The sequence below is a fragment of the Brassica napus genome, chromosome A8 (genome assembly GCF_020379485.1).
Source record: "Brassica napus cultivar Da-Ae chromosome A8, Da-Ae, whole genome shotgun sequence".
Taxonomy (NCBI): Eukaryota; Viridiplantae; Streptophyta; class Magnoliopsida; order Brassicales; family Brassicaceae; genus Brassica; species Brassica napus.
The window spans coordinates 13,103,663-13,125,466 of record NC_063441.1 but is presented as its reverse complement, the minus strand read 5'-3'; the positions used below and the strand labels follow the sequence as shown (position 1 = coordinate 13,125,466).

Sequence of the window (21,804 nt, the reverse complement as noted above, 5' to 3'; positions counted from 1 at the left end):
CATTTTGGTCCCTACAATCACACATCATCTTTATGATTCATAAATATTTTATTGTTTATTGTTTTAATCCTTCAAAAATTATATATCATATATATTTTAATTTTTGTTTACAGATTTTAAAATTTACACATAAAATTAAAAACTTTAAAATAAGATTTAAAATATTTTAAATTAGATTTAGACAACAATAACATACAAAAGAAACTTAACAAAAAAAGATTTTTTAAAATTACATGAAGGCATAACTATAACACAAATTTAAATATTACAACAACACTAATAGTCAGGTAAGTTTGATCCGAAACCTTCAAAATTTTCAAATATTGTCCAATTTTTTTTATATAGTGAAGATGGTTGTTGTTGTTGTCTTTGATGTCTTTTTTGTACAATTTTTTACTGTTCATATCGAATATATTCACGAGTATTAATATCATCAAAAAAACTTAGTTTCTTAGCAATATTTTATGTTTCTCTTTTACTTTCTTGTTTGGATATTATGTATTTACAAATATCAATATCACCCGATTTCAACAACTTTTAGCTCGCAATCTACAAAGTAAAAATGAGGAGAGCTCTTTTTACATTAAAATGCACTAAAAGATCATATATGCATTACGAAAATCATTTTATGGAATAATATGGTATTTTGTTTGAAGTTTAATGTTAAGTTATTTTTATTTAAATTTTTATAGGATATTTTATTTATTAGTATTCTTGTAATATGTTTATATATGTGCTAGTTATTTACAAAAGTTTTATGAATTCAAATTAGTTATGAAAAATATAAGGTCCATATTATAAAATATAAATAGTTTTAAAGTTGAGTTTAAAGTTTTGATTTTGGAGAATAATACCTTTAAACTTTAAATATAGAGTTTTGTAAACTTCAAAATAGAAAATCTTTTAGGAGATGTTCTTATAATTGTCTTTTCCTTCTTTCTAGGATACGATGTTTGAACTATTTTCTATTTATTAACTTGTTTTAAATGATTGAATATATATGGTTTGTCGACTTAAAAATATTAGATTTGCATTTACTCATGTAGTCATGTTGCGTGCTAAATTCTAAACCTTATTTAAGTGAAATATGTATATCTTGAACCTGCTGACAAAAATTAATTAGATTAGACGGTTTAACACATTCTGATATTTGATTTCTAAAATCTCAGTTTTCTCAACTCGTGAAGTGAAAGTTGTAACTAGTTTCATATGAAAATTACTTTACCAACTATTACATCCATAAAATTAAGAAATACAAAAAGGCAGAAATCGTGGAAAACTCATTTGTCCAGTGATTTAATTAAGGATAATTTAATGCTTCTACATCATCAGGTTTCACTACAATAAAAATAGGAGGTTAACGACTGCATAATTCGTCGTTATATCATTGTTAATCCCCATTTACGACGATTTTACTATAATTCAACAATCATCGTTAGTAGCTCGTCGTAATCCATAAATCGTCGTAAATATTACAATGCGCAAAACTAGTCTATAAATTGTCGTAAATCGATTCGTCGTAAGGTAAACATAATATTACGTTCACACATCTCGTCGTAAAATAGTCGTAAATTATCGTCGTTATCCTGTCGTAAAAGTAATTGTAAAAGTTAGGTTAAATGGTCGTAACTTTACGACGATTTTACATCGACAGTTGACGTGAATTAGTCGTAAATTGCACGACTAATTTACGACTAATTAACGTTACAAATTATTCATTTAAAAGAATTGTCTTAAATTATAAATTCATGAAATATTTTTTTTTGTAAAATTATTTTAATTCGAAATTAAAATAAAAATCATATATATTAAAAGTTGCTAATATCTAAAATATATTACAAGCCGAGAAAATGAAATCAAAAGGTTCAGGTCGTCACGTAGCTCTCAACTACGGCGTTCGGGATGCCGCCCTAGCTTCGCCTCCTCTTTCGGTGTGCAGTTGGGGTTTATGTTCGGATGTACCGTCCTCCACCTTTCCGCAATTGTCGGGTTCGCATCCGCCATGATATCAAAGATCGACGTCATCGCCATCATATGGGTCCTCTTCTCCGCCATGACGGTGTTGGCATTCGACAAAGTTTTCCGGGGCTGAGCATTTTCCTCCCTTGCAGCAACATGACCTACACTCGCCCTCGAAACATCGTTCACTGAACCAACCCCAACCATCCGTTCCTTTTTTCTTCGGGTCAACAAACTCGATGTTTTGCAAAAGATCATCAAGTTAGTATTGAAATAAGTATATAATTGATAAATTAAATTTCATACCGAAAATAATTACCTTTCAAATGACTGCATTTCCGTGCAGTTAAGGAGTATGTATGTGTAGGCACTGTAAGCGTCTTCTGTACTCGACCACCAAACTTCTTTGAGTTTCCCACCTAGACGTCCAATCTGATGGTATATGTCAAGAACACATGGTACAACATATGTCAGCATAACACCACCGTCACCATATTTTTTTGGAGCCATTTTCCGTGTCCGGACTTGTGACCCAAAGTAGTACGACGTCATGAAGTGAGATGTTTTCTCAGTCAAACTCCCAGCCACTATTGAACCTTCCACTAGTGCAAGATTTTTGGCTTTTCCTTTCAAATGTTTTGATGGACGCTCATAAGGATACATCCATCCGTTACTAACAAGTCTACGAACCAATGCCTCATATGGATGGTGGACAACTAGATGTTCCATGACATAAAAAAATGACAGAGATAATTTTTTTCTCCAAATTGCACATTAAGATGAGGATATTCTCATCAAGTTGTCTGGCGATATCTTTAGTTAAGGTACGTGTGCTTAGATCTATGAAAAAGTCTCATATGCATGAAAATATTAATGTACAAGGAATTAGCTAGTAATATATACTAATTTTATAACATGAAGTGATTATAGTAGTTTGTTACCTGCAACTGCTTGGTGAATATTATTTAGAAGCACCTCCGAAAAAGTAAATGGTAGTAGTCGTTGCATAAACACATGACAGTCATGACTCTTCATCCCTGAAAACTTTTGTCCCTGCTCAACACATCTTGATAGATTTGAAACGTACCCAGTAGAAAACTTCACATCTGATGCCACCCACTTGAACAGCGCCGCCTTCGCTTCTGCTGATAATGGGAACGGAAATTTGCCCATTGGTTTTAATATGCAGCTTACTCCTACAACATAATACATGAAAGTTCAACCTTGAGTTTTTGTTATTTTAATCTTCTTAGAAACGTTCAGTAATGTTTCAATCCGATTATCAAAATGAAAAATTTCTATGGAGTCCTTCCGCATATTAGAAATCTATCTTTTTAAGTTTCTGTTTATTTTCTCTTATTCCAAAAGAGCAAAATAGGCATACAAATTGTGTAGTAAAACTTTTTTTCTGTAATACGAACTCATCGTAAGATTTGGCCTAATTTCATTTATAAAATTTGGTTGATCTTGATAAAAAAAATGGTTGATCAAAAATAGAATCATTTAAAACAATATTTTAAATAACAATAATATATATTATCATTAAAACAATCATCAAACCAGTAATATTATGTTTACTAAGAATGTTAGAATCCATTAAATTATACTCTCTCTGTTTCCAAAATAAATATTTTCTAGATTATTCACGCATATTAAGAATAAATTAATTTTTTACACTTGAATTTATTATTTATTTTACTATATATTTTCCAATAAATATCAACCAATAGTATTTATCCAATTCAAATATTTTCAATTAATGTTTCTTAAAAGTATACAATTTTTCAACATTAAATACTAAAAGTACCTTAAAATTTTAGAAAATCTATCATTTTAGAACAAAAAATAAATCTAAAAAATCCTAGTTTCAGAAAAAGAGGGAGTATATTAACCATATTTTAAAAAAACTTATCGATCATTATAAGTTCAGCTCTTAAGTAACATTTTCTAAAGGTAAAGTTCAATCGGTCCGACTGGCTGATCCAATGATGTTTAAATCATTGTTCAAAACTTATCTGTTTTATGTGTGGTTTACTAATCAAAATTTCAACTCATATTTAAAAAGTTGCGCAAAAATTTAGATATCTTCATTTTGTATGAGAAGTATCTTTAAATTTTTGAAAAAGAGATCTATCTTAAAAAAGTGTTAACTTTTATTTCCCCAGAAAAGTTACATGGTATTTACAAAACCTTCATCATTTCAAAGTAAACACAATCAAATTGCAAACATTAAATCATAGGAAACCGGCAATTTCAGTCATATAGGGACATTAAGTATTGTTACTTAGCTAGACCAATGACCATTCCATTATATATTCAAAGTTCAAATTTCCATGGTGCTCAGAAGGTAACGTTCCAACAGATTTGCTTTATTTATTTCTAGTATAAGAGTTCATTTATTCATCGCATATTTCGTAATCAGACTACGAAAAATGTTGCGCAAAAAAAGACTAATAAAGTTAGTATTTAGTAAAAGGAGTTTTTATTTCAGTTTAAAATTTAAATTTGATTAAAAAAGTTCAGTTTAAATTGCTAACCCGTGTGTTAAAAAAAAAATTTGCTAACTCATATTTGACCATAAGAAAATAGTGGTCAACTAAAGCGTTTTGGAATTATGATTTCATTGAATAAAATAATAAATTTAAATCTGCCACATTTCTATTAAGAAATTAGCCAAACAATTTATAAAAAAAAGTCAATGTCTCTGGAATTTACTATACAAATGTCTTCAGTTTTGTTAATATATCAGCAACACATTATATATTTATATAAAATTCTATATTTGAGCTGTAAAATAAAATAGCAATCTAAATTTTGTTTTTTTCCCAATTTTGTTCTTTTGCACATCTACATTAAAGCCTATGGTTGTGGGTAACAGCAAAAAGTTAACGTCAATTATTCGTAACAATAGTGTTATATGACTGTTTTTCTGTGCATACAATGGCATAACCTTTTCTAGAACAAAATAATGGGTAAATAGCCATCGTTTGACTAAGAATTTTACAATTAATTCATAAATAGAAAAGACAGAAAATAGTGGTAAAAAATAGAAAAAAATCATATAATTCAGGCGTTCCAGATGACCCAACTGACCAATTCAGAGTAAACAATCAGAGAAAATTAAAAAAAAAAATCAAAAGGAAAACAATCTGTGCCCTGCAATAATTCCACTTGGACTTGTATCTTTTTCACATTATCGAAAAAGCCGAGAAAAGAATCAATTAAAAAAAAAGGTAAATAAAAGACAAAACGGCTCTGGCAAAATCTCTGACCTTTAAAGATAGTTCAGTCACATAATCAGCATGTGTACGTCGTTTCTTTTTTAAAAAATAAACAGAAACTTAATTGTCTATATATAATAATAGTGTCAGATAAATATTAACCCAAGAAAGTCTCTCTTTCTCTATCTTTTTGTTTTCTTTTTTACGATTCCCATCAATACAAATCAACATATATATATTTATAAGGTGGTCTTGATGCAGAGGTTACATGCATTGTAGTATTAAACATCGATTCTACTCCTCTCTCTCTCTGTTCTTCTGCTTCATCTTTCTTTGATAAAAAAACAAACAAAGCTTATATCCTCTGTTTTGGCCGGTAAAGAGATGGCGATACAAGCGCAGTTGCATTACAACGCTTCGAACGTGAACCAAATCGGTACTGGCGGGTCTCTGTTCAACAACAATGGAGGAATCGGAATCGATCAGTCGTACATGAACAACCATAATCTCCTGTCGCAGAAAGATTTGAACCAGCATGCTCTGTTTCAACACCAACAGTATCGTTCTCAGAGCGTTTTAGACGCTTACATGGAGAGACAGAAGCAAGAGATCGACCAGTTCATCAGAGTCCAGGTTCGTAATCATATCATCTTACCAAAAAGATTTGGTTTTTAAAACATGGGTACTGATAAAGGTTTCGTCTTTTTAACAGAACGAGAGGTTGAGATACGCGTTGCAAGAACAGAGGAGGCAAGAGATGGAGACGATGTTGAGGAAGATGGAGGCGAAAGCTTTGGTTTTGATGACGCAGAAGGAGGAAGAGATGTCGAGAGCCCTGAGCAAGAACATGGAGCTCGAGGATCTGTTGAGGAAAATGGAAATGGAGAATCAAACGTGGCAGAGGATGGCTCGTGAGAACGAAGCGATGGTCGCGACGCTTAACTCGACGTTAGAACAGGCTCGAGAGAGGGCCGTAGCCGCCGCGTGTCATAACGAAGACATAGCGGTGGAGGACGAAGGGTCGTGCTGCGGAGGAGATGATTTTCGGGCGAAGAAGGTGAGTGGTTGTTGCTGGAATTGTGGGTCTAATGGAGAGACAAGAGTGCTGTTTCTGCCGTGTAGGCATCTCTGTTGCTGCACGGGGTGCGAGGACGGTCTTGTTCTTTGTCCGATGTGTAGTGCCCCGAAGAAGAATAGAATCGAGGCGTTTATTTTCTAAGGGAAACTGTTTTCCTTTCTTTCTCTGAAAAAATGGTAGAGAAGCCATTAAGACCGGTCCACCGGTGAACGGAGAGGTTCTTACACCGGGACGATGACGTGGCAGGTTGATTTTGTGTTTTTCGAGAAGTTTAGGGAAAAAGGGAAAGTTAGACTAGGGAAAGGATTTGCTCCAACAAAAAAAAAAGACTAGGTAAAGGTGATCAAGAAGTAAATTCTTATTAGGGTTTTCTTTTTCCTCTTTTGTTTGTTTTTTGGATCAATGGAAAGGAAAAACCCAGCTGGATTTGATGAACATAATTCATATTTTACCATTATCTAATGAATATTTATTTATTTTTTTGATCGAACTAATGAATATTTATATAAAGAAGATAATTTTAGGACAAATTATATATATATATATATATATATATTTGCTTCTTCCAAATAATTATGACGTAAAGCCAATTTAATTTTTTTAAATATTTATTTTTACATTTATTTGACGTTAATACATACATAAAGGAATTAAATATTAATTTTGTGAAAACAATTAAAAAATGAATTTCATAAATAAAATGGAGAAAGGAGGTAGAGTCCGTAGACACCCTTATTGGGAGAAGTTGTACGCTTAGTATTGGGTTGCTCAATAATCAATTGTATAGTACAGTGACAAGAGAGCACTATAATACTTTTTATTTCAACATTTGTTTTTTCTAATGAAAAATAGGGGAGCATCAGAGTTTGGCCTGCCATAGGATTGAGTTCTCACGCTTTCCTAAACAGAAACATGTTTCATTGGACACTTGAGCCTTCTTCCAATGGATTCTCGATCTCTGTTTGGACAGATCTGCGCTACCCTATGATTTCTAGATCCTCTTTAATACCTATGACTATAGTAATCTAGTTATAGATATATGGTCTACAATAGAGTGTACTATGCTATAGTCGCCCTTCAATTTGTCAATAAATAGTACGCTATAAGATTACACTACTATTGGTTTTTTTTTGCTAAACTATGTTTTTTACTATGAGGTTTTGCAATGTTGGATTTTGTGCATCATTAGTCGATTAACTTGCAACTCAAGAAGTTATAGGATCTATCATAACTTGCTACGTTTCTTAGTTGAGATAGTTATGAATGCCAACTGTGGTAGATTTCTTCCCAACTGTGATAGATTTCTTCCCAACTGTGATAGATTTCTGTCCATATTGTTTTTTGGTTAACAGGTTTCTTTCCATATATTCTACAAATGTATTTCTTATTAGTATTATTATCTAAAGATATTGGTTCTTAGGATTTTGAATTTTTCTAAAGTAACTATCCTTGCATGTACTGTTATATTTTAATTGTATTTAGTCATAGGCATTCGGGTATGAACCATTTGGTTCCGAGTACATCTGATAAATCATTCTTATATATATCCAACAAGTATTTATGAGATTTCGGTTTGGTTTCAGATCGGTTTTGGATACCCATTTAATATGTGAATTAAATATATATACAAAATATATTAGTTAACATGGTAATCTAAGTGGTCTATTGGTTACACACTTGCATATTTGTCAATCCAACCAGAGTTGGAGTAACTAAGTTGTTAATTTCATAAATACTTACTGTATTTTAAATAGAAATACCATATATATTTATAATATAAGAGAGTACATAAAAGATAACGTCGATTGGTAACAACAATGTTCTCACTCTTCATGTCTAACCCGTATTCGAGTGGGGTTGATGACATTTTACCTTATATCAGAAAGCAGAATTACGTTTTCCGGATAATCGGATACCCGTTCAGTTCTCGGTTTGGTTCCAATTTAATTATTTTAGATATAGAAATATAGGAACTATTGAGGTATTTGAGAGTTTCGGTTTTTCAGTTCTGTTTTTTTTTTGCCCAGGACTACTAGTGTTCATAGAATAATGTTCATTGCATTAAAAATATTCTTTTAGTTTGTGTTTATCAGTTTATATATACAAATTTTATTTACTTATATATATACACATATATCAAAAGAGTTTTTATGTCTGTTTTCATTTATATCACTTTTAGCTGGAAGAAATATAAAATCTTTAGACATCAATCAGGGTCTTGATCTAGGGTTGGACAGATAATTGTTGTAGCCTTGTAGTTTGTGGGAAGTTTCGTGTCAATTGCTCTACTACTATAATTTTTTGTCTTCTAATTACGGATTAGAGTCTGGGTTTGAAATGCTGTAAATCTAACAAAGATCGGTATAAACCCAATTTTTGGCATATAGGTTTTACTCGACTCAAAGCTCACAAAAACGATAGTGTGTAATTATGTGGATTACGTATGGACCCATGGGCCGGCCCATTATTTTCCACATATTGTTGTAGGACCAGTTTAGCATAGCATATAATTTCTGTAATCATACAAAGCAATTTCTGTATATCTCCATGATACAATGATAGTCTTTGATACAAATCTTATACAAAACTGACCTCCTAAATCAACAAGAGCTAACTAAATTCAGTAACTATTGTTAGTAACTAACCATGACACTAACATTTCATTTAACCAAGTTGATAGGTAGTATTCATCTTCTCACACACTCAAAACAAATTAATTACATCCCTCCAGTATAAACTCAAAAACAAAATCGATGACCAAAGGGATTGTAGGGACTAGCCGACTAGGTAGGTAAGTCTATATAAGCAGATAAGGAATAATGGAAGCGTCGTGGATAACATACCTCGTGACTTTTCTTTTCCTCTAAATATTTGACATTTCCAAACAAACACATAGACTTATGCTTTCCTTTGGCCTAACCAAGTGTTTACAATTGGCGACATATTTTAAGCCTTGTGTCGCCTTAGAAACCGACATGGTAGCAACAGAGAAAGAGGCCTTGATGCCCCTTCCAAGAAGAAAAAAATAGGGTTTGCTACATTTGCGACTGGAGTGGTTCACGGGTTACAACCAGATGCTCTGATGATTGTGTTGCCTGCATTGGCTCTGCCGTCTCGGTTAGCTGGGTCTGCGTTTCTTATAATGTTTCTGGTTGGTACGGTGGTGGCAATGGGGAGTTACACAGCGTTTATTGGGTCTTGTAGTGAGGCATTGAAGGAGAAGATGCCAAGGATCACAGAGAAGCTAATTTGGGTTTCGTCTATAATGGCAATAGGTCTTGGTTTGGGTATTGTCATCAGCCCTTTCTTTGGTTTTAGCCTCTACTGAGAAATTAAAAGCCCCTTCAGGTAAAATGAGAGGAGTTGAAACATTTGTAGCTCTAGATGATCAAGATAATTTTTCTTGATCCATTCATTTTACTACTAGTACTTGCATGAATAAAATGCATATTCATATAATGTAAAAGAAATATTAACATGATTTTAGCATAACTAGGTGGTTGTCCGCGAGTGCGCGGAATAGAAATAATTTTAAAAATTTCAAATATATTTCAGATTTTATTTATTTTAATTATTTTATTACTTTTTAAAAGTATAAGTATGATTTTGTAATATTTTATTAGATTTTTATCAACAACTATATATGATTGATTAAGATTATCGTCCATTAAGAATGAGAACTTCATTTCTTTTTAAACTTTAGTAAAAAAAAAGAAATATATATATATATAGTAGGGTTAGCTTATAGACCAAGTTTTTTCGTCTAAAAATTATTAAAAACTCCAAGAAACAGGAACTTAGATGACAAATAAATCCAAGTATAAGACATAAATGTTATTAAGAAGAAACATAACTATATATATGTGGATTTTCATAAATTAAATAAATTTCGAGTATTATTTTTTCAATTAGTAAGATTCAATTCATATTAATTTGTACATTAATATATCATAGTAATAGTGTTTGTATTTAATATGATAACAAAAAGTTCCATTTTATATGGAAAGTTGTGTCAATTCTAAACAATGAAAGAGTTAACTATTATTAGATGTATAGTTTAACTCTCTCATGATAATTTTTATTTTAAATAGAATGTTTATGAATTTGTTTTATTTTGTAAGGTAAACTGATACAAAATGCTTTAAGTCATAAAAATTGAATGTATATATACGTTTTTAATTTGAATGTATTTGTTGATAATAAACTTAGTCATTTTGTAAATATGGTGTAAGATAAATTTGTATCCGATTTGATTTTCTATAATCAGAAAGTCTTCAGATATATTCAAATTTTTATTTTGTGTTTAAAATGATATAATATGACTCTAAAATTTGAATGTTCAAAAAATGTAAAATATTTGAACGATTCTTTTTAAATTAGATATTTCAACTTTAAATTTTATTATTAGATGTGTTTGACTACAAATTTGTCATAAATTTAAATATGTTTCATTCATATCTTGCTTATACAACAACATAATTTTGTTATATCTTGCTTATACAGCAACATCTGGCGTCTTCACAAACTACCCTTGCAAACACGCTAACATTAGTTGCACAGAAGGGCTGGCAAGTATAACACGGCTGCTCTGGGAAGCATTTCTTAAACTCTTGATTTATTCCATAACCTATTTTAACAAGAATTATTATTAAACCAATATATCTTAGGAAGAAAGTGTTCACAATTTTTTTAGATAAAGGGTAAAATTGAATTGTTATATAGACTAATACCAAGATTACGGTCGGAGCAATGAACAGAAGACACAATGAAAAGGATGCTGAAAACCATTGCCACTAATATTTTTTTGGTGATAGCCATTTCTAGTGATGTTTTCTTGATCTTTTACGTTTTACTACAGATGGTTCTATATATAACAACTTATATCAGTAAATGATATTTTGGTGGTAAGAGAACCTTTTAGATTATAGAGATGGTTCTATACATAACAACATATATCTGTAAAAGATATTTCCGCGGTATAGTTTTTAGATTATAGGGATGGTTCTATATATAACAAGATATTTGTATAAAATATATTTTGGTGGTAAGAAAATCTTCCAGTTTAATTTTCAGATTATAGTAAAAAATGATTATTTTTCGTAATTATGGCTTTGACTATATGCACTCGTTAGAGTAAACTTTTACTCTGAATTTAAGTTTGATTCTCATTCCAACTTTTCTTAATCAATCAGGTCAAAATGGAAAATAAGAAAAAAAAATGCATTGGTCTTGATGAAAATCTATAAAATAGAATAAAACTTCTCTCCACTAAAATGTAGCGAGAATGAGAATAATACATTTTTTCCACTTTTCATTTATCGTTTTATTGCCACATGTTTACTCTACTTTTTTTTACCAGTCACACACTATGTTCAACATTGTGCGATAATATTTATTCTTTCATAGACACCTAAAATTGAATATATGAAAAAGAAAAGGAAATCTTCAGATTTACTGCATTAATGATTGAAATTTTTGTTAATAACTATAAGAGACAACTAACCTCAGATATCGTCTTCTTAGAGCATCTCCATTTCACTTCTATATTTATTTATATAATAACATTTTTAGGTAAAATTATTCTAATTCATTCATATTTTTTACTCTAAATTAGATATTGTTATTTTTTTATATTTATAGAGGAAAAAATAATATTTCTCTATATTCTATATGTAGAGTTTGATATCTAGAGATATACACTGAAGTAAATATCGTCTCTATTATAGAGTTCGTCTATTTTATAGGAAGAAATAGAAAAAAATACATTGTAGATGTCTTAGAGTATATATTCAATCCGTCCATATATTTGTTTTTATAATAGTATCTAGAGATACTCCAACCCATTTCCATTTTCTTTCTCTAATTAGAGATTGCTATTTTTTTAAACAAAAAAAAGAGATTACTATTTTTTTCTTTATAGATAGGAGAAAATAGAAATTCCTTTTTTTTTACTCAATAACTAAATGCTTGTCCACGAATCTGCGGGATAAATATAGTTTTAAAAGTTCAAAATAATGTAGTATTTATAATATTTTCTAGGGTGTTATAAGATAATTTTAATTCTTAAACTGAATGCAATTTTTGGTACATAGTTTTTAAATAAACATAGTTTATATTTTATATTTTGATTATCGTATTACTTTTTACAAGTATAAGTATGATTTTGTAGTATCTTATTTGATTTTTATCAACAACTATATATGACTGATTAAGATTATCGTCCATTAAGAATAGCATTTCATCTTTTAAAAAAACTCTCGTAAATATATACATATATATAATAGAAACTATATCAATTAGTACTCGATGAATTAATAAAGACCATAAATTAATAAATGTCTATGGTCCCTAGTTAGGTTGATTCAAAATATGGCACAAATCGATAAAGTAATAAGATAATAAATTTTTAGAAAATCTTAGGTAAATATATGGTCCCATTAAAAATTAAAAATTAAAAACTTATATATATACTTATAAATATATTATATAAGTACAAACAAACCATTATATAAATTTTCTTATATTCATAATATAATTATCTTATATTTTCTTAATGCTTAATATATTTTTATGAGATTTTGTAAACTTATCTCTAAAACCATATTTAAATTCTATGAAACATATTTTATATGAACCAAATAATATAATAAAATCAATATGAATATTGAATTTAAAAAAAAATAATTAATGTATATACACTAAAATCAAATATTTTTAATTATAAAAACTGATATTATAAAATAAAATAAAATCTAAAAAAGAATTTTTTGTAAATTAATAACTCTATAAATTAATAAAATGCCATAGTCTCAACATTATTAATTTATAAAGTTTTTGCTGTAATAGGATTACTGTATTGGCTGAGTTTTTTTCGTCTAAAATTATTAAAAATCCAAGAAATATGAACTTTTGTGACAAATAAATCCACAATTGCAATTAAAGTATAAAACATAAAATTTTATTAAGAAGAAAGATAACTATATATATATGTGGATTTTCATAAATTTAATAAAATTTCTAGTGATATTTTTTCAAGTAAGATTCAATTCATACTAATTTATACATTGATATATCATAGTAATAGTGTTTGTATATAATATGATAACAAAAGTTTCATTTTATATGGAGATTGTGTTAGTTCTAAACCATGAAAATTTTAATTATTATTAGATGTATAGTTTAACTCTTATGATAATTTTTATTTTAAATAGAATATTTATGAAAGTTGTGTTAGTTCTAAAGTTCTAAACCAATCCGACTCGCTGTGAGATTTGTGGAGCACCTCCAAAGACCGTCAAATCTGGGCTACTCCGTCTTGTTGCACGAGGATCCGAGAGGGGAAGACCGCTGCATGCTCCAGAGAGGTCGCCGACCACCGCATAACCTTCACCAATCACCCTATGAACAAAGTAGAGAGGGTAACTTTTAAGTGTGTGGTATTTACTTGTCTCTCTGAGTAATAATCTCAAATGCTAATGAGCGAAAAAAATTCTCTATACTCTTACTTATTCTGGTGTAAATTCTTATTTTTAATGAAATAAGACAATTTGAATTTCGCCCTTGTTTTTTTCCTCCAAATCATATTTCAAATTTCAAAATTTTAGATTTCAATAATCGTGGTCAAATTTCATCTAGTTTTACAGCTTTACCAAATTTTACAGTCTTACAATTTACAAGTTCCACAATTTTACCAAGTTAAACGGTTGTATATTTGGTAAAACTTGGCACAAAATTTTACTAAGTTGTACTATAATCGAGGTACAACTTTATAAAACTTTGTACATAGTTTAACCATGTTCTATAGTTTTACAAAGTTGTACTTAAACGATTGTATAACTTTGGCTCCAATTGGTGATCATGTTGAAGGAAAAAAAATATGGTGAATTTTCTATTCCTCAAAATTTATACTAATTAGGTTGATTTTTTGTCAAATTTTTAATTGATAGGTCCCACATTTTTCCTCTAAATTCTTCAAAGATAAATTAATTTATTAAGAAAAATATTCCTCTGCAATTTTGATGAGGAATAAAATGAACAAAAATTCTTATTTTTTTAATTTTTTCAGTTCTTCAAATGAAATTTTATTTTTCATTTTGTTCATTTTTTTTTATTCATCTTGTGGTCACCAATCGAAGCCTTAGTAAAACTTTGTTTCTAGGTTAAAGTTTTACTTTTACAGTTTTCATATATCATGTCACATGCCAGATCTAAGAGAGAAAATCAAATAAGAAGAAGAAGAAATCGTAGAAAAATCTTCAATCGCGAAGAAAGACCAACAAAACAAAAAAAGAGAAGAAGAACGGATCAAAGTAGAAGAACACGAAATCAAAGAAAATGAATGAAGAATTCATAAAAGAGTAGAAGAGATTCGAAGACGAATATATTTGTTGAAGAACAAGAGGAAAATATATTGAAGGAGAAACAGAGAATTCATATAAATAAATAAAAAAACAATTCGAAGAACAAGATATTGAGATCAAAGATTGAAAGAGAGGAGAGAAAAAAAAGAGAAGAGAGAAAAAAAAAAATGAAGAATGAAAGAGAAATCAAGATCTGTAGAGATAAGAAGAAAAATTAGGTCTAATGGCATAGCATGTAAATAAGTGGATTTATTAAGTGTATATTAGATTTTTAATCAGATTTAGAATAAAAAAAATAAATCAAAATAAAATAGAATTTAGAAGAGGAGTATTTGAGAATTTTTTTTTTTCAAGTAGGAGTACTGAACAATTGATTCGGTCTCTCTAAGGCAAAAAAGTGAATTTGTTTCTGAAGAAAAAAAAAACTTTGATGTAACGTTTCTCAGATGTGGCCAGTTCTACATCGCATATTGACAACAACTCTTAGTTCTCTATGACTACACAAATCAAACAGAAGACTATATGGCCTTTGTTGTTTTTTTCGTTTCATACTTGCTCTTCCCTTACGTCAAGAACATGTGTAGTAACAGCACGTCCTTGTCAATTGGTTACGTCCAGAACATGTGTAATAACAGTACGTTCTTGTCTATAGGTCTTTTGATTATGTGGTTCTTACCTTTTTTTAGTGTAATAAACTCGAGTTTGTTATGAAAGAAGAATTCTAGATTTCACGGTTTTAAAGGAAGATTTCAAGTAAAGAGGAGCTCTGATCAACTAACACCGATTACTATTATAATCTTTGATGTATTATTCTAAAGAACATGAGACAAAAACTAAGGTCACAATACAACACACAAGGTTTTTTTTAAGTCTTTAAACAGATAATATTACAACATAGCACATAGGAGCCACATGACGAAGATTATATTTGTAGGGTCAGATCCCTTCCCATCTTTTTTCTCTGCCTATTAGAACCACACAAGGACGAATCAAGAATCTTGTTCACCCATTAGATGCTTGGTCTCACGTTCAGACTGCTTGCAAGCTTCTGTCCCAGAGTTTTGTCAGCCTGTTTTCACACAACATATTTACCACATCAGTGACAAAAATGTTACAAACTTTCACCAACATTATCTGATTATCTCACGGATATTATACCTGAGACCAGTAAGAGATCCAGATGCTGCGGATTTCATGTGTGATGCGGGGGTCAGATAAGGCTTCAATCCATCTACGGATGAACCGTTCTTGCCTGAAGTCAAAACCAAACCGTATAACATCAAGAACATATAGATGCCTTGGACATCATCATCATTTAAAAAAAAAAAAATCAAATACCTCTCTGGTGTAAAGGAACGGTATCTCTCTCCAGGCTCCTTGAAGTTGTTCTCTTTCTCAATAACACACTGCAAACACACAACAGTAAACTATTAGTTCATATGTTTCTTGTGTGAAAAATCTTTGTGTTGATATGATTACTTACTCTCTCACGTTTCCCAGAGCAGACAGCAGGTGGAGTTGGATACTTCTCAGCATGACGAACAGGATCATACCTCGATGGGAAGTAGTTGACCTGTAACAACATCTCTTCTTGTAAGATAACCCCATTCTAGCTTCCAAAAGTTCAATATAAAGATACTAATATACTGTCATATTGCATATACCCACCTCCTCGTCCCTGTGCATGAAGTTCATGAACCCCTCATGGTGATTGTTGTGATGAGCACATTTGGGTGCATTAACTGGTAACTGAAGGTAGTTCGGTCCAAGGCGGTGTCTCTGAGTGTCAGCATAAGAGAAGACACGCGTCTGAAGCAGCTTGTCGTCCGAGTAATGTATCCCAGGAACAATGATAGCAGGGCAAAAGGCAAGCTGCTCATTCTCCGCAAAGAAGTTGTCAATGTTCTTGTTCAACACCATACGACCAACGGGTTGGAGAGGCAAAAGATTCTCAGGCCAGGTCTTGGTGACATCGAGTGGGTCAAAGTCGAACTTGTCTTCGTCAGCTGGATCAATGACCTGGATAAAGAGCTTCCACTCAGGGTAGTTTCCAGCAGCAATGGAGTCATACAAGTCCTGTGTGGCGTGACTGTGGTTGGTTCCTCCTACACGGACTGCATCTTCTTCTAAAAGAGACTTGACTCCACATGTTGGTTTCCAGTGGAACTTCACGTAGTGAGCTTTGCCGGATTTGTTGATGAGCATATAAGTGTTGACACCTGAGCCTTCCATGTGTCTGTAATCTTGCGGGATACCGATGTCGTCAAAGAGGAAAGTGAACATGTTCAAGCTCTCAGGGTGGTGTGAGAAGAAGTCAAGAACTCTCCAGTTTTCTTGGATGTGAGATTTAGGGTTTGGTTTAAGCGCGTGGACCATGTCAGGGAACTTCATCCCGTCCCTTATGAAGAAGACAGGGAAGTTGTTTCCGACAAGATCAAAGTTCCCCTGTTCGGAAAGAACAATCACTTACTTGTTTAGCAAGAAATATCTATTTTTATTAATTTGTTAAAAAGAAGTGATGACTTACTTCTCTGGTGTAGAACTTGACTGCGAAGCCACGAGGGTCTCTCAAGGTCTCGGGACTTCCACGTTCATGGATAACGGTGGAGAAACGGACAATGACCGGTGTCTGTACACCTGGAGCTCTAAGGAAGTCTGCGCACGTTAGGTTGGATATATCATGCGTGACCTCGAAGAAACCCTTTGCACTGGCTCCTCTTGCGTGAACCACACGTTCTGGAATACGCTCCCTGTCGAAGTTGGCAAGCTTCTCGACGAGATGGTAATCCTCAAGAAGGATAGGACCTGCCAAGATCCAACACAAACAGAAGTGTGTAACGTTAACATTTCTTACAGATGTAAACCATATGAAGTACGGTCATAGTAAGATAGAGAGGATACCTCTGGGTCCAACGGTCATGGAGGAGTTGTTGTTCCATACAGGAGCACCAGAGTTGGTGGTGAAGAATGGAGAGTTGTAAGAACTCGCCGGCCGATACTGCATCAATCAGAAGCATCATCCTGGTTTAACCAAACATTCAAGACGAAGAGGTGATAGACATAGGATAGAGTTGTTACCTTGTAAGGATCCATAGTAGAAAGATAGAGAGAGCTTGGAGAGATTCAGGGATTTAGCAAAACGAGGAGATGGAGATGATTTTAATATTTGCTTGCATATTTATAAATGGCGTGTGTCTTGCTGCCTCTGCGCTTTAAAGCCAATTTTAAAGGTTATCGTTTTTTCTTTTATTTTCTGATAAAAACTGGAAAATCAAATACTACAAAAGTTATTTATTGTGGCGATAAATTCAGGAACGTCTGTAGATGATATATCAATTGTTTTTTCTTTCTTAAAACTAACCACCGGTTACCTACGTATTTATTTTATTTTATTAGTTTTGACTTGTTGTACTTGTACGAATATTTTTCTTCTGTAAGAAAATGATTGAGAAAATTGTTTTCAATTTTGGATTGTTTAAGCTTACCAATATCAGTTGGGAGTGTTATATGATCGGATACACATTCATAGATGAACCCTTTGATTAACATCACATTTTCAAGTTTAAATTTTGGAGGAGGGTAATGCTTTTTAACTAAGTAAACTCTTCAACACTTATTAATAGAAGATGAAAAACATGACATGTTTTAGCTCAAAATTAAATTACGTTTATGTATTTTGAGTTTTTGTTTAAAACCCAATTAATATGTAGTTTTGAACCTTGTAGGTATAATACTACTAACACCTTCAACTCGTAAATAGCTCAAGACGATAAAGTATACAATGTGATCAGAATCTAGATTCCCGAGAAGAAAGATAAGCTGATGAACCCACTATGGTGATATTGTCAAAAATATTTTGAATATAGGAGATTTTTTATATGGTTACAGAAGCAAGGAAGAAGAATGACAAAAATAAAAAAAATAATGTATTTTCCAACACAGAGAAGAAGAAAAAATGAGGACGGCATGGAGTTATGGTTCCTTATCCGGTTATTTTGGCTCTTTACTACAACCTTTTATGTGGTTTAGTGTGGTTTTGGATGACGTGGATGATTACTTGGGCTCCACGTGTGGTTGGATAATGTGAACGCCTCAGGCTGGAGCAGATGCCCTTTTGAATTGATAATTGTTTTGTTTGTCTATGCGAGATGAGATAATCAGTTTCTGAATGGCCTACCTCAGAACCTTCATGTTGTTTCTGAAGTTTTAAGTGATTTTAAGACTTTTCATTAAACAGAAATTTAACACACGTTTATTCACCCTCCCACGTATGGCAGTATGATCGCCTAACAAAACATACACATTGGTACACATTGGGTTACTCAACCCCCATAGGTTATAGAGAAACCAAAAAGTAAGTGTACATATAACAAAGCATTATTATGAATTTTATTATTACTATGGGCTTAATAAGCAAGCTGATCTAAATTGACAAACCATGTCAGCTATAGACTTTGACAATATAACTATATAAACTATTCGGTTTTCGATCTTTTTTTTCATTTTAGTTTTTGATCTTGTAAATGGCAATAAGATTTTACCAAATGAGCTAGAAAAAAAGAGCGAGCAACTGAACCTATTGTGAGTACACTTTTTTTTTGTGCAAACATGGTCGCCATTAATTAAACTTGAAGATCCTTACAATAGTTTAGAGCTTTTACAGCTCCATTAGCATAATAGCATTACAAACTGCCAACTTGGTGGCTAAACAAAAGTTTTTTTAACCATTTAGCTTTTACAGCTCTATTGTGAGTACACTATAGCCCAAAAGCTCCACCGAATCAAACGACACGGCAATAACAAAAAGGTGTCAAATGGACCAATATATCTGGGCTGGACCAAATACTTAACACGATTCTACAACTAATACTCTACCGTTTTCATGGTATACTTGATGTAATCTTGGTTTATATGAAGTGTCCGGTTACTTTAATTCCCTAACTAATCTTGAAGTAAGAAGGTTCTTGGAAAGAATTTTCTACAGGCCTACCTTCAGGCTAACTATTGGATCAAGCCCATGATCAAATAGGCCGCATGTGGTTACAGCTGATTTGTGTTTGAGTGAACTGAGCTACATTTGGTGAAGTCCTCGTTATTAAGCTGATTTAACAAGTTGTAGTATACATGATGCCTGTTGATCAATTCTGTTCCTCTCCTTCACAAGAATCACCATGTGTCACTATGTTCATGTTCTACTAAAAGTCATAAGGATACATAGGCTCTTTTTAGTTCCTCTGGTCGATTGTTTCACGTTTTGTGTCCACCTCCAAAAGTTTTTGCTAGAAGCTTGTAAAGGTTTGATTTGCTCAAATTAAATTCCCTTTATAAAAGGCAACATTTTCTTTTAATTTAATATTAAATTATTAGTCATAACCAAAAACAGCTGGAAATCTGAAATATTGAGGAACACCAGGTTTTTATTATCATAGTTAACTTTGTTTGGATGTATACGTACTTTTTTTTTTAAAAAGAGCTAGATTAAGGGGACGTACATTTGAAATAAAGTATTATTATACGAAAACCGAAGTAGAATGGCCAGGCAAGATGGTACTATTACTATATGTATGTTTTTAAGTTTAAATATACAAAAAAACTTGTAAGAATAATTAAGCTAAGTTCATACACATGACACTTTAGCTACTAATACCATATGTAGTATTAGCACTAACGACAGGACACCCAATAAGAGTACAATCCACAAACTAAACGTATTCACTGAATTAAGTACGATATGTTAAACATGTATTGTGTATCTATGGTGCTTATTATAGCATATTCTGTGTGCCTGACTGAACCATTAAACATCCGCCACAAGTTTTAACATAAAAGTAGTGGCCGTTTGGTAATAATAATTAAAAATAACATTCTGAAAACGAGGACCACCTTTAAAGAGTTGGAGAAAGACAGATGTTGTAGATGAATCTAGCCGTTACCAGAAATAGTACACGTGGCACGATTTGAGTGAACGAAGGAAGAGATCTGACCTGTCTTTTGCCCAACTGATGTGGAAACAGTGACGTGGATGTCTTGGAGATAAAGATTGGGCGAGCAAGGTTGCCCTTGTGGTAGGTTATTTGCTTGAACTTCAGTTATTATCCAAATTAACCCAATTTGTTTAATAATTTAATCATAACCCCCTTCTTTTCCGAAGAAAGAACATAAATCAAGGATTGGCAGCGAGATCATGTTTAAGATATGATTCATTCTCACATGCAGTGATATCGTCTGAACCAAAAATATGATCCACCATAAGGAGATTTGAATCAGGAAATGTCATAGATGGCTCAGTTCAAAAAAAAAATGTCTTAGATGACAAACCCACCCAATTGATTATGACGACCATCATTTCGGTTTCATAAATTGACTCAGGTATATGCATATTCCCACCAGCTTTGGCTAATCAGTTTTCAAGTTAAATATAGACACGCTAATGACTCAGAGTCTCGGACCTGTACGAGTTTAAGATGCAAATGAACATGCATTAATATTTGGATTATATTTAAGCTTAAATAATTTTTCTTACATAATTTTGTAATGAGAAAAGCAAACAGTCATGGAAAAGGAGGATAACAATAATCAGTTTCATGATTGCACAGCGACCAGACATTTTTTTCTGTCACAAAGACAGCATAATTTCAAATCAAATATTTCTGATGTACTGTACTTCCATGATGGTGTATTAATTAAAGTTATTTCCGTGTCTATATAGAACGTAAAAGACTCAAAGTATTTCTATCATGCTAATCAGTTAATATATTGACATTTGCGTAACAAATAAGTGTTAATATTGGTATTTCAGAAAGTGACTAATTAGTAACTATGGACATTAACAAAAGAAAGTTTATTAGGGCTCGGAGGATAAGGACAAATGTTCTATTCACGAATTAAAAAAACGAAAGCAGTAGGGTGTATAATAGTCTTTTTTTTGGTTCAAATGTACTACTATCATATAATCTGCTTTTGGAAACATAATTAAAAATTGAAATCACTTTGTTTTTGAACTTGGATGGACCAAAACGATAATAATTACTCGTTACGGTCTTACAGGCTTCCTCTTCCGTTAATATTATCCGTTGGTCCCCTATTTTAACTCGAGGATAATTGCTAGTTCTTTTTTTTTGAGTCAAATATTCTTGCGGTAATGGTTTTGTATATATGCAATCCTTATTTCTAAATTAGCATTCAT

At 31.7% G+C, this 21,804-nt stretch overlaps 2 protein-coding genes across 2 annotated transcripts; one reads left to right on the top strand and one right to left on the bottom strand.

Annotated features, from left to right (window-relative positions):
• Positions 1–5,344: 5,344 nt before the first annotated feature.
• LOC106421784 (probable BOI-related E3 ubiquitin-protein ligase 2) lies at positions 5,345–6,739 on the top strand. The gene is made up of 2 exons (XM_013862602.3): positions 5,345–5,813; positions 5,893–6,739. The coding sequence occupies exons 1-2, from the start codon at positions 5,565–5,567 to the stop codon at positions 6,397–6,399; spliced, it is 756 nt and encodes a 251-aa protein (XP_013718056.2). The 5' UTR covers positions 5,345–5,564; the 3' UTR covers positions 6,400–6,739.
• An 8,646-nt stretch (positions 6,740–15,385) lies between these two features.
• On the bottom strand, positions 15,386–17,943 carry LOC106436083 (catalase-2-like). The gene is made up of 8 exons (XM_048738829.1): positions 17,697–17,943; positions 17,520–17,616; positions 17,146–17,423; positions 16,287–17,063; positions 16,102–16,191; positions 15,957–16,024; positions 15,777–15,870; positions 15,386–15,687 (listed from the first exon to the last, which is right to left on the bottom strand). The coding sequence occupies exons 1-8, from the start codon at positions 17,709–17,711 to the stop codon at positions 15,628–15,630; spliced, it is 1,479 nt and encodes a 492-aa protein (XP_048594786.1). The 5' UTR covers positions 17,712–17,943; the 3' UTR covers positions 15,386–15,627.
• Between the last annotated feature and the right edge of the window lie 3,861 nt (positions 17,944–21,804).